This window comes from Oncorhynchus clarkii, chromosome 22 (genome assembly GCF_045791955.1).
Source record: "Oncorhynchus clarkii lewisi isolate Uvic-CL-2024 chromosome 22, UVic_Ocla_1.0, whole genome shotgun sequence".
Classification (NCBI taxonomy): domain Eukaryota; kingdom Metazoa; phylum Chordata; class Actinopteri; order Salmoniformes; family Salmonidae; genus Oncorhynchus; species Oncorhynchus clarkii.
This window is the reverse complement of record NC_092168.1, coordinates 36,437,997-36,452,135: the sequence shown is the minus strand read 5'-3', so window position 1 is coordinate 36,452,135 and position 14,139 is coordinate 36,437,997. Positions and strand designations below refer to the sequence as shown.

The 14,139-nt window shown below is 43.9% G+C and overlaps 1 protein-coding gene across 1 annotated transcript in view; it reads left to right on the top strand.

The window, feature by feature from the left end:
- LOC139380833 (CLIP-associating protein 1-A-like) overlaps nt 1-14,139 on the top strand; it is a 120,826-nt gene that overhangs the window by 100,022 nt on the left and 6,665 nt on the right. Inside the window, exons 29-38 of the mRNA XM_071123924.1 lie at nt 2,681-2,759; nt 3,559-3,702; nt 8,158-8,304; nt 8,447-8,553; nt 9,451-9,589; nt 10,169-10,418; nt 10,707-10,766; nt 10,949-11,139; nt 11,600-11,728; nt 11,932-12,138. Of these exons, the coding sequence (XP_070980025.1) occupies nt 2,681-2,759; nt 3,559-3,702; nt 8,158-8,304; nt 8,447-8,553; nt 9,451-9,589; nt 10,169-10,418; nt 10,707-10,766; nt 10,949-11,139; nt 11,600-11,728; nt 11,932-12,138 (1,453 nt within the window). The remainder of the gene's footprint in view (nt 1-2,680; nt 2,760-3,558; nt 3,703-8,157; nt 8,305-8,446; nt 8,554-9,450; nt 9,590-10,168; nt 10,419-10,706; nt 10,767-10,948; nt 11,140-11,599; nt 11,729-11,931; nt 12,139-14,139) is intronic.

Here is a 14,139-nt window from a genome sequence, read left to right as displayed (position 1 = left end):
TCCGTTTATTTTTTGAGCAGTGTATAATAACACACAGAATTTCAGGCCTTAGGTCATTAACATGGTCAAATCCGGAAACTATAAAAACTTTTATTCTTTCGTTGAAATACGGAACCGTTCTGTATTTTATCGAACAGGCGGCATCCATAAGTCTAAATATTGTGTTACATTGAAGGTTGTGCAATGTTATGTCATAATTATGTAAAATTCTGGCAAATGAATTAAGGTCTTTGTTAGGAAGAAATGGACTTCACACAGTTCGCAACGAGCCAGGCGTCCCAAACGTCTGCATATAGCCTGACTCTGCTTGCACAGAACGCAAGAGAAGTGACACAATTTCCCTAGGTAAAATAAATTCATGTTAGCAGGCAATATTAACTAAATATGCAGGTTTAAAAACATTTACTTGTGTATTGATTTTATGAAAGGCATTGATGTTTATGGTTAGGTACTCATTGTTGCAACGACAGTGCTTTTTTCGCGAATGCACTTGTTAAATCATCACGCATTTCGCGAAGTAGGCTGTCATTCGATGATAAATTAACAGGCACCGCATTGATTATATGCAACGCAGGACACGCTAGATAAACTAGTAATATCATCAACCATGTGTAGTTAACTAGTGATTAAGTTAAGATTGATTTGTTTTATAAGATAAGTTTAATGCTAGCTAGCAACTTACGCGAGTGCAGCAAGGAGCCAAGGTAACAGGTGGTCAGCCTGCCACAGAGTCTCCTCGAGGAGTGCAATGTAATGCAATGTAAAAAACATAATTATGAAATAGAGAAGTACAGATCCTAATTTTTTTGATTCAAGAGGACATTTTGTAAATGGACAGTTTGATAAGAATTACCTAACTATGGTGGATGTGCAACCAGGCCACCTCAGTAGAGTCAAATCAAATGTATTTGTCACACACACATAGTTAGCAGATGTTAATGCAAGTGTAGTGAAATGCTTGTGCTTCTAGTTCCGACCATGCAGTAATATCTAACAAGTAATATAACCTAACAATTTCACAACGACTACCTTATTCACCCACAAGTGTAAAGGAATTAATACGAATATGTACATAAAAATATATAAATGAGTGATGGCCGAACGGCATAGGCAAGATGCAGTAGATGGTATAGAGTACAGTATATACATATGAGATGAGTAATATAGGGTATGAAAACATATAAAGCGGCATTGTTTAACCTCTCTAGGGTATGTGGGACGCTAGCGTCCAACCTGGCCAACATCCAGTGAGATTGCAGAGCACCAAATTCAAATACAGAAATACTCATTATAAAAATTCAGAAAAGATACAACTATTTTACATTAGTTTAAAGATTAACTTCTTGTGAATCCAACCACGGTGTCAGATTTCAAAAATGCTTTACCGCAAAAGCATACCTTACAATTACTTGCGAACATAGCTCAGCAGACAAATCATTACAAACAGTAACCAGCCAAGTAGAAGAGTCAGATATAGAGATAAAATGAATAACTTACCTTTGATGATCTTCATATGTTTGCACTCAGAAGACATTCATTTTTTCAATAAATGTTCCTTTTGTTCGATAAAGTCTCTCTTTATATCCGAAAACCTAGGTTTTGTTCGCACGTTTTCTTCAGTAATCCACAGGCTCAAACGCAGTCACAACAGGCAGACAAAAAAATCTAAATTGTATCCGTAAAGTTCATAGAAACATGTCAAACGATGTTTATATTCAATCCTCAGGTTGTTTTTACCCGAAATAATCGTTAATATTTCAACCGGACAATAACGTTGTCAATATAAAAGGTAAACAATAAAGGCACTCTCTCTGGTCGCGTGCATGAAAAAGCTCTGACACGCAGGGTCCACTCATTCAGACAGCTCTTACTTCCTAATTTTTCAGAATACAAGCCTGAAACAATTTCTAAAGACTGTTGACATCTAGTGGAAGGCATAGGAACTGCAATTTAGGGCTAATCAATGGATACTGTAATGGCATTGAATAGAAAACTACAACAACAACAAAAAATCCTTTATAGTGTTTTCTATCCGAATCTATTAATTATATGCATATCCTATCTTCTGGCCCTGAGTAGAAGGCAGTTTAATTTGGGCATGCTTTTCATCCAAAATTCCAAATGCTGCCCCCTACCCTAGGGAAGTTAAAGTGGCTAGTGATACATTACATCAAGATGGCAGATGCAGTAGATGGTATAGCGTACAGTATATACATATGAGATGAGTAATGTAGGGTATGAGAACATTATATTAAGTGGCATTGTTTAAAGTGGCTAGTGATCCATTTAATTACATCAAGATGCAGTAGATGGTATAGAGTACAGTATATACATATGAGATGAGTAATGTAGGGTGTGTAAACATATAAAGTGGCTAGTGATAAATTGATACATCAATTTTTCCATTATTAAAGTGGCTAGAGTTGAGTCAGTATGTTGGCAGCAGCCACTCAATGTTAGTGATGGCTGTTTAACAGTCTGATGGCCTTGAGATAGAAGCTGTTTTTCAGTCTCTCGGTCCCTGCTTTGATGCACCTGTACTGACCTCGCCTTCTGGATGATAGCGGGGTGAACAGGCAGTGGCTCGGGTGGTTGTTGTCCTTGATGATCTTTCTGGCCTTCCTGTGACATCGGGAGGGCAGGTAGTAACTTTTAGTGTTTTCTGTCTTGTTCTCCTTAGGGAGTCTTTTCCGTTTGATCAACAGTTCAACATCCTGATGAGGTTCATTGTTGACCAGACACAGACACCCAACCTCAAGGTACAGTTTGCATAGAATGTTACCAAGCTAGATGATTCTCTGTTTGTTTTAGGGATTGGCTCAGGGTCTAAGAGTTTATGATTTCAAATACCAGTAGACACAGTGCCATGGTGATATTGTCAAATATTACAATATAAAAGTAAACTTGCTAAATGCCTGTGTGAATCATGTAGCTTAACACTCTGTGTGAATCATGTAGCTTAACACTTTGTCTGAATCATGTAGCTTAACACTTTGTCTGAATCATGTAGCTTAACACTTTGTCTGAATCATGTAGCTTAACACTTTGTCTGAATCATGTAGCTTAACACTGTATGAATCATGTAGCTTAACACTCTGTGTGAATCATGTAGCTTAACACTGTATGAATCATGTAGCTTAACACTCTGTGTGAATCATGTAGCTTAACACTCTGTGTGAATCATGTAGCGTAACACTGTATTAATCGTGTAGCTTAACACTGTATGCATAATGTAGCTTAACACTGTATGAATCGTGTAGCTTAACACTCTGTTTGAATCGTGTAGCTTAACACTGTTTGAATCGTGTAGCTTAACACTGTGTGAATCGTGTAGTTTAATACTCTGTGTGAATCGTGTAGCTTAGCACTCTGTTTGAATCGTGTAGCTTAACACTGTTTGAATCGTGTAGCTTAACACTGTGTGAAGTGTGTAGCTTAACACTGTATGAATCATGTAGCTTAACACTCTGTGTGAATCATGTAGATTAACAGTCTGTGTGAATCATGTAGCTAAATACTGTGTGAATCTTGAAGCTAAACCATGTGTGTATCATGCAGGTGAAGGTGGCCATTCTGAAGTACATAGAATCACTGGCAAGACAGATGGATCCGACAGACTTTGTCAACTCCAGTGAAACCCGACTGGCTGTATCTCGCATCATTACCTGGACCACAGAGCCCAAGAGCTCCGACGTCAGGAAGGTACAGTGCCTATAGAAAGTCTACAACCACTTGAAATGTTTTCACATGTTGTTGCGTAACAAAGTGGGCTTGAACTAGGTTTAATTGTCGTTTTTTGTCATTGATCTACACAAAACACTCCATAATGTCAAAGTGAAGAAAAAAATCTACACATTTTATAAATTAATTCAAATTAAATAACTAAAATACAGTTGTTGCATAGGTATTCACCCACTTTGTCGAGGCAAGGCTAAGTTATTCAGAAGTAAACTTTGGCTTAACAAGTCACATAATAAGTTATATGGATTCACTCTGTGTGAAATAATAGGGGTTGACATGATTTTTAATGACCACCTCTTCTTTCGTCCCCCATACAACATCTGTAAGGTCCCTCAGTCAAGTATTGAATTTCAAGCACAAATTCAACTACAGATCAGGGAGCTTTTCGTAAGCACACAGAAGGGCATTGATTGGTAGATGGGTTACAATAACAAATTAGACATTGAATATCTCGTAAAGCATGGTCAAGTTAATAATTATGCTGTGGATGCAGTATTAAACCACCCAGACACATGGGTGGTTTAATACAGTCGTCCTCCTGAACTGAGCTGCAGGACAGGAAGGAAACATGCTTAGGGATGTCATCATTGGTGATTTTAAACAGCTACAGAGTTCAATGGCTGGGATGGGATATAATTGAGGATAGATCAACAACATTATAGTGACGCCACAATAATGACCTAAATGACAGAGGGAAAGGAATAATTACAAATAAACAGAATGAAAATATTCCAAAACATGTTAATGTATGAAACAACATTAACATGTTTTGGAATATTTCCATTGTGTTTATTTGTAATTATTAATTTCTCTCTGTCATTTAGGTCATTATTGTGGCATCACAATAAAGTAATACACTGTTTGGCCTAAATGCAAAGCCTTATGTTTGGGGCAAATCCAGCACATCACTGAGAAACGGCCTCCATCGTGTTATGGGCATGCTTGACATCGGCAAGGACTAGGGAGGTTTTTTTTTAGGATAAAAATAAACTGAATAGAGCTTAGCACAGGCAAAAGCCCAGACGAAAACCTGGTTCAGTCTGCTTTCCACCAGACTCTGGGAGAGGAATTCACCTTTCAGCAGGACAATAACCAAAAACACAAAGCCAAATCTACACGGGAGTTGCTTACCAAGAGGACCGGGAATGTTCCTGAGTTGCGAAATTACAGTTTTGACTTAAATCTACTTGGCAGTCTATGGCAAGACTTGAAAATGGCTGTCTAGCCATGCTCCCCAACACCTTGACAGAGCTTGAAGAATTCTGAAAAGAGTAATGGGCAAATATTGCACAATACAGGTGTGCAAAGCTCTTATGAAACTTACACAGGAAGACTCACAGCTTTAATCGCTGACAAAGGTCAGCGATTAAAGCTGGGGGGGGGGTTGAATACTTATAATTAAGGTATATTAGTGTTTTATTTTTCATTAATCAAAAAAATGAAATAACCTTTTCACTTTGACAGTACAGAGTGTTTTGTATAGATCGTTGACAGAAAATGACAGTTAAATCCATTTTAATCCCACTTTGTAACACAATAAAATGTGAAGAAATCCAAGGGGGCTGTAGACTCTATAGGCACTGTATGTCTCAGTGGAAAGTAGGACCTACTAGTTATGGCATAGTCCCAAGGGTCTGCTCAATAAATACCATCTGAATAACATGCTCTCTAGGCAGAAAACAACGATAATACTGCAATGCTAATAGTACAGCAGCTAGATTACTTCCTCAGCTTTTTTTTAAAGGATTGGTTCGCTTTGATTAAGTCTGTCATCAGTTGTTGTTAACTCTTAGCAAAACTCAGACACCCACCTTTAGAAGAAATGCATTCAACAGTTTTTAAATGTTATCCATATTAAAATGTAGTTATGTAGCTATCGATACACAGGGATTTACGTAATTTGAATTACTACAGATTTTATGTTTGTATTTGTTTATGTTCTTAACTGTGTTGGCAATGAAGCCATGTTCCACCAGAAATGACCTGGTGATAAGACTCTGCTATCTCTCTGTTCTGTGGCAGGACATGTGTTCACTCTTGGGTTGTTTGTTTTTCCATCACTGCTAGTTCCAATTTAAGTCCTCAACTAGTTTTTAACACAGGACGTACCTTACACTGTAGGGTATTAAAAACAGCTAGCCTAAAAATAATCTTTAAAGGAATGGGAAATAAATATTATTTTCCTGCTTTTAATTGTTTTATAATAGAAACAAACTTTATATACCCCTTCTTGCATCCCACAGGAGGGCCCTGTTAACAGCTATAACCTTGTCTATGTTTATAGTAGTGTACTACTATAAACATCTGCTTTCCTTTGCCAAAACTACAATACCCATAATTCTACCTCCCTGCCACTGTGCCCCAGACCCTTCATAACTGGGTGGTGGAGGAGCTATCAGGCAGGTCCAGTACTGCAGCCTTACTGTCCCAGCAGGCCGGGGAGGGGCAACTGGAAGAGAGGTGTAAGCAGGTAGTGCCTCATCAACCAATCACTGTCCACCGCCAAGCACGCACCGCCTGCTGAGCTGCACAGATGCCTAGCTGCCTCAAAGAGTGTGAAATGATCTTAAGTGTGGCCTTGCCTTTTTTACCTCACCTTCACGCTCTAGCCCTTTCTACTGCTCGCTTTAACCTACAGTAGCTATGCCTTGCGAATTTGATTCTGGATAAATGGGCAGGTTTGAAAGTAAAACTACTGTTGTTCGCCAACAGAACACTACTACAACACAACAAAGAATTTATGTCATTAGGTCTCAGGAGTATGTGAATGGATTGTTGCTTTGTTTGTTCGAAGTTCTACCGACCGATATCATCGCTGAATAACGATGTGAAAACCTGAATGCTATTTTCCCTTTTGTTCTGTGCCTAACACATTGTCTGTTTTGAACCACATTAACAGCCTCTACATATGCATGCTGACGTGGTCGTTTCTAGTAGAAAGAATGACTTTAATTATTTAAAATAGTTTTGTATTTATTAAGGTAATGTCTCAGTCCTTGTTATAAGCAATGTCTAACCTGCTAGAACTAAGTACTTGTGAATTTAATATTTTGTTTTTAAAGCATGATGTCACTCACCACAAATGTATATTACAGCAGAAGTTGCAAAAACGTGTTTGATAATGTGATCAACTGTGATTTAGATTTTTGGACTGTTTCTCTGTACTGTTTTATTCAGTATATAACACTTGTAGCCCATAACCCACTATTATCTATGTCCCTGTTCCCCCTCTCTGTCCCCCATGTAGCCCCTAACCCACTATTATCTATGTCCCTGTTCCCCCTCTCTGTCCCCCATGTAGCCCCTAACCCACTATTATCTATGTCCCTGTTCCCCCTATCTGTCCCCCATGTGGCCCCTAACCCACTATTATCTATGTCCCTGTTCCCCCTATCTGTCCCTCATGAAGCCCCTAACCCACTATTATCTATGTCCCTGTTCCCCCTATCTGTCCCCCATGTAGCCCATAACCCACTATTATCTATGTCCCTGTTCCCCCTATCTGTCCCCAATGTGGCCCCTAACCCACTATTATCTATGTCCCTGTTCCCCCTATCTGTCCCCCATGTGGCCCCTAACCCACTATTATCTATGTCCCTGTTCCCCCTATCTGTCCCCCATGTAGCCCCTAACCCACTATTGACTATATGTCCCTGTTCCCCCTATCTATCCCCCATGTGGCCCCTAACCCACTATTATCTATATCCCTGTTCCCCCTATCTGTCCCCCATGTAGCCCCTAACCCACCATTATCTATGTCCCTGTTCCCCCTATCTGTCCCCTTTGTAGCCCATAACCCACTATTATCTATGTCCCTGTTCCCCCTATAGCCCCTAACCCACTATTATCTATGTCCCTGTTCCCCCTCTCTGTCCCCCATGTAGCCCCTAACCCACTATTATCTATGTCCCTGTTCCCCCTATCTGTCCCCCATGTAGCCCCTAACCCACTATTATCTATGTCCCTGTTCCCCCTATCTGTCCCCCATGTGGCCCCTAACCCACTATTATATATGTCCCTGTTCCCCCTATCTGTCCCCCATGTGGCCCCTAACCCACTATTATCTATGTCCCTGTTCAACCTATCTGTCCCCCATGTAGCCCCTAACCCACTATTGACTATATGTCCCTGTTCCCCCTATCTGTCCCCCATGTGGCCCCTAACCCACTATTATCTATGTCACTGTTCCCCCTATCTGTCCCCCATGTAGCCCCTAACCCACTATTATCTATGTCCCTGTTCCCCCTATCTGTCCCCTTTGTAGCCCATAACCCACTATTATCTCTGTCCCTGTTCCCCCTATCTGTCCCCCATGTAGCCCCTAACCCACAATTATCTATGTCCCTGTTCCCCCTATCTGTCCCCCAGATAGTCCATAACCCACAATTGACTACTGTATGTCCCTCTGCCCCCCAGGCAGCCCAGGTTGTGCTGATCTCTCTGTTTGAGCTGAACACTCCAGAGTTCACCATGCTGCTGGGAGCCTTGCCCAAGACCTTCCAGGACGGGGCCACCAAGCTGCTCCAGAACCACCTGAAGAACTCCAGCAACACCAGCAGCGTGGTAAATGAGTACAACCAGGGATAAAAGGGAGGGGGATCTGTTTACGCTAGCAGCCTTATCAATTTTGGTGAGGTGATTAGTAATATTTTATTTTTGGTGCATATTTACCATTTATAAACCTGTTTGTCTCTTTCTTTCTCAGAGTTCTCCCAGCAACACTATTGGGCGGACCCCAAGCCGGCACCCCCCAAGCCGGACCAGCCCTCTCACTTCCCCGACCAACTGCTCCCATGGGGGGCTATCTCCCAGGTACGTACCCACCTTCTCTGACCTCCATCCACAGGTGCCAGTGTCTGTTTGTCTCCTAATGCATGGCTAAACCACAGAGCGCTGCTTGACTGACTGAGGGCTTGTTCTCCTTCACCATGCATTCTAATACTCTACTCATATTAACGCATGCCGACCTCTAACCACAACTCAGACTATAGTTTATTTTTCTCTTCCCTCCTCTCTCTCTCTGCTGCACTCCTCTCTTCTTCTTTCTCTATTTTTCCTTCCTTCTTTCTCTCTCTCTCCTCTGTGTGTTGTTGCCCCCACCCTGTCCCGTTCTCTCCTTCTCCGCCCGTTCGTCCGTCTTTTCCTCGTGGCCGTGCTGTGGCCACAGTCGGTTGTGGGGTGGGTGTTGGAGTGGCGATGGGCTACCTAAGCACCCCCCTCATCCTCCTCCACCTCACTCCACCCCCGCAGGCCCCGCCCTCAGGGTCCTCCGCAGAGCGTACTCTCCCAGGTAACACACCTAGGGGCGGAGCCTCAGTTCCCTAGGATGGGCCGGACAGGAAGTGACACGTCGTGCTTCTGTTGTCCTCCCAATATTTCCTCGACCAATAGGGATTGGGAACAATTGGGAACATTTTCCTTTTTTTTTTTGTCTCTTTTTGCACTATGGTGTCAATGTTCTTTGGGGATGTATCATTCCCTCCTAACTAATCCCTTACAAGTGACAAATTGGGTAGTTAGAACATCACACACCATCATCCATTTTCAGAGCATTGCCCAGAATACATCTTTATCTATCTGTCTGAAGGTCATCTACTTAGCTTGCAGAAGCATTAACCTCTTGTACGGTGTCATACTGAAACGGCAAGTGTGTCTGCTGTCCTGAGGGACACTTTATATAAATCCTCTCTTCCTGTTCTGTCTCCTTAGTATGTTGGAGTATGACACAGAGAACATGAACTCTGATGAGATCTACAGCTCCCTGCGAGGGGTCACAGAGGCCATCCAGAGCTTCAGCTACCGCAGCCAGGAGGACCTCAACGAGTTGAGAGGGAAGAGGGACGATGCTGTGAGTCCCAACCTCTTCATTGGAAGTGTCCTCTCTCCTCACTCCTTATCAAAACGCATAGGAGGATTACTCCAAAGTCCCACCCCTTTCACCTCCTCCTCTAATGAATTTTGAGTAAGAGGTGAAGAGAGAGGACATGAAGACAAACAAATTTGGAAAGAGCCCAGTGCCCGTATCCACAAAGCATCTCAGAGTAGAAGTGCTGATCTAGGATCTGTCCATATAATCTTATTTCTTATGATCTAAAAGGCAAAACGGATCCTAGATCAGCACTCGTACTCTGAGATGCTTTGTGGATACTGGACCAGGACTTCATGTTGCTTTCCTATATACCTTTCTGGTTCACAGCAGGTTGGTGACCCCTTAATTGGGGAGGACAGGCACGTTGTAATGTCTGGAGCGGAATTAGTGGAATGGTATCAAATACATCAAACACATGGTTACCATGTGTTTGATGCCATTCCATTTACACCATTCCAAATATTATTATGAGCCGTCCTCCCTGAGCAGCCCCCACTGCCCTGGATGTCATAACCATTTCCACGTCTGAGACTAACTGTGTTCTCTCTCTCCCCCCAGGCGGGACGGGAAGGTGTGGCGCCCTCTCCAGGCTCTGATGCCCGTCTGGGGCTGGATGTGGTTGAGGGTGGGCGTACAGCCCTGGATAACAAGACCTCCCTTCTCAACACCCCATCCCCCCGCTCCTTCTCTGGGCCGCGAACCAGGGAGTTCGCCCCCTACGGATACGGAGACACCATCACCTCATCCTACGACAAGAGCGCCCTGAAGGAGGCCGTGTTTGATGACGACGTGGAGCAGTTTAGAGACTGTGAGTCACCTTTGACCTCTGCTTGAACCTTGATCCTGTGACTCCACCTCCATGTTGACCACCTCTGATCCATCATGTCATGGATGATGTGATGGTGTGACGTCTTCAGGTTTAGGCAACACAAAGAAAGAACAGATTTGGTCCATCCTAGTGTTACATGCTGGCTGAAACCAAAGTGATGGAATGTTTAGACCAAAAACATTGGGATCAGGATGGCCCTTTATCTGCAGTGAAAAGTGAATCTGATTGTCTTCCTCCCTCCTCTCCCACTTCTTCCCTCCTCTACAGGCCGTCGGCAGGACAGCAGTGGTGAAAACAAGATGGTGCTGTCTAAGGGCTTTGCTCCAGGTGGAGACACTACTCCATGACTGTCGTTTTTTGTTTTCTAAAGTTTTTCAATGCTGTTTCCATTGCCATCCATTTCCTTGTCACTTGCTTTTTTGTTGGTACATGGGGTTACTAGCTAGCTAGGGCTGAGTGTTATATGAACCGGACCACTCACCCAGTCTTCTCCTCTGTCCTCTCCCCAGGTTCCCAGGACCACTCGGACCTGGTTGCAGACCTGCTGAAGGAACTGTCAAATCACAATGAACGCGTGGAGGAGCGTAAAGGGGCGTTGGTGGAGCTCCTGAAGATTACCCGGGAGGACAGCCTGGCCGTGTGGGACGAACACTTCAAGACCATCCTCCTTCTGCTCCTGGAGACACTGGGGGATAAAGACGTAGGGATCCTTTACTTTGACTAGTTCTGACATGACAGACAGACTGCAGCTAGTTGGAAGGTTTTACTTGCAATGATGGTGATTGTTATTGTGACAAACACATTCATACATAATAATAAGACTGCATCCCCAACTACCTCACTGATTATTTGTTTAGCTGCAAATGTAAAACATTCTGAAGCTGAAAGATATGGCTTTTGGCGTGTGGGTGTGGGGTGCATGTCTGTGAGCAGGGGTGCATGTCTGTGAGCAGGGGTGCATGTCTGTGAGCAGGGGTGCATGTCTGTAAGCAGGGGTGCATGTCTGTGAGCAGGGGTGCATGTCTGTGAGCAGGGGTGCATGTCTGTGAGCAGGGGTGCATGTCTGTAAGCAGGGGTGCATGTCTGTGAGCAGGGGTGCATGTCTGTGAGCAAGAATGCATGTATGGTTTGTAATGGTGGCTTGTTACCCTCCCATGCAGTACACTATCCGGGCCATGGCACTGAGGGTACTGAAGGAGATACTGCGGAACCAGCCGGCCCGCTTCAAGAACTACGCTGAACTCACCATCATGAAGACCCTGGAGGCACACAAAGACTCCCACAAGGAGGTGCAACTCCTTATATTTATACTCCCTGGTGTCCCCCAAGGCTTGGTTCCAGTCCTGTTCGCTCTGTATACCAAGTCCATTCTTGCTTCTGTCATATCTTCCACATGGTCTCTCTTATCACTGTCACACCCAGAGCAGTTCTCTGTCATCAAACCCATGATATAAATCACCATATAAACCTTCTCCCTCCACTTTCCCCGTAGGTGGTAAGAGCAGCGGAGGAGTCTGCCTCCACCCTGGCCGGCTCCATCCACCCAGAGCAGTGTATCAAGGTGCTGTGTCCCATCGTTCAGACGGCTGACTACCCCATCAACCTGGCTGCCATCAAGATGCAGACCAAGGTGATCGAACGCATCACCAAGGAGTCCCTCCACCAGCTGCTGCCTGACATCATACCAGGACTACTGCAGGTGAGAATCTGGTCCTGTTTTGCATTATGTGAGTGTTTGGTAAGAGTGTGGTGCTATGCTGGTTACGGCAACCCACTGGGCACAAACTAGTTAAATCAAAGTTGTTTCCACGTAATTTCATGTTTGTTTTTATATGTGATGAAGTTGAATCAAACATTGGATTTGCAAAAAAAATTATATTTTTTGTATTTCTTTCACACAACTTTTACCTAAATCCAATGACATGGTTAATTTTTTGTTGATTTCCATATGAATTCCCTTTAGTTAGCAACTCAATCAAATGTAAATCCAAACTAGATGTTGAGATGATGACGTCTGTGCCTAGTAGGAAGGTTGTGGGTTCAATTTCTGCATGGATTACATACTTATTCAAATGAAATGTATACTGTTTATAGACTATGATGATATTGTCTATATAAATGCAGCTGCCACATTATTATTAATGCCGATATGTTCAGTACACACCACTGCATAGGTTCAGTACACACCACTGCATAGGTTCAGTACACACCACTGCATAGGTTCAGTACACACCACTGCGTAGGTTCAGTACACACCACTGCGTAGGTTCAGTACACACCACTGCGTAGGTTCAGTACACACCACTGCGTAGGTTCAGTACACACCACTGCGTAGGTTCAGTACACAACACTGCGTAGGTTCAGTACACACCACTGCATAGGTTCAGTACACACCACTGCATAGGTTCAGTACACACCACTGCGTAGGTTCAGTACACACCACTGCGTAGGTTCAGTACACACCACTGCGTAGGTTAAGTACACACCACTGCGTAGGTTCAGTACACACCACTGCGTAGGTTCAGTACACAACACTGCGTAGGTTCAGTACACAACACTGCGTAGGTTCAGTACACAAGCCTGCGTAGGTTCAGTACACACCACTGCGTAGGTTCAGTACACAAGCTTGCGTAGGTTCAGTACACACGACTGCGTAGGTTCAGTACACAACACTGCATAGGTTCAGTACACACCACTGCATAGGTTCAGTACACACCACTGCATAGGTTCAGTACACACCACTGCGTAGGTTCAGTACACACCAGTGCGTAGGTTCAGTACACACCACTGCGTAGGTTCAGTACACACCACTGCGTAGGTTCAGTACACACCACTGCGTAGGTTCAGTACACACCACTGCGTAGGTTCAGTACACACCAGTGCGTAGGTTCAGTACACACCACTGCGTAGGTTCAGTACACACCACTGCGTAGGTTCAGTACACACCACTGCGTAGGTTCAGTACACACCACTGCGTAGGTTCAGTACACACCAGTGCGTAGGTTCAGTACACACCACTGCGTAGGTTCAGTACACACCACTGCGTAGGTTCAGTACACACCACTGCATAGGTTCAGTACACACCACTGCATAGGTTCAGTACACACCACTGCATAGGTTCAGTACACACCACTGCATAGGTTCAGTACACACCACTGCGTAGGTTCAGTACACACCACTGCGTAGGTTCAGTACACACCACTGCGTAGGTTCAGTACACACCACTGCATAGGTTCAGTACACACCACTGCATAGGTTCAGTACACACCACTGCATAGGTTCAGTACACACCACTGCGTAGGTTCAGTACACACCACTGCGTAGGTTCAGTACACACCACTGCGTAGGTTCAGTACACACCACTGCGTAGGTTCAGTACACACCACTGCGTAGGTTCAGTACACACCACTGCGTAGGTTCAGTACACACCACTGCGTAGGTTCAGTACACACCAGTGCGTAGGTTCAGTACACACCACTGCGTAGGTTCAGTACACACCACTGCGTAGGTTCAGTACACACCACTGCGTAGGTTCAGTACACACCACTGCGTAGGTTCAGTACACACCAGTGCGTAGGTTCAGTACACACCACTGCGTAGGTTCAGTACACACCACTGCGTAGGTTCAGTACACACCACTGCATAGGTTCAGTACACACCACTGCATAGGTTCAGTACACACCACTGCATAGGTTCAGTA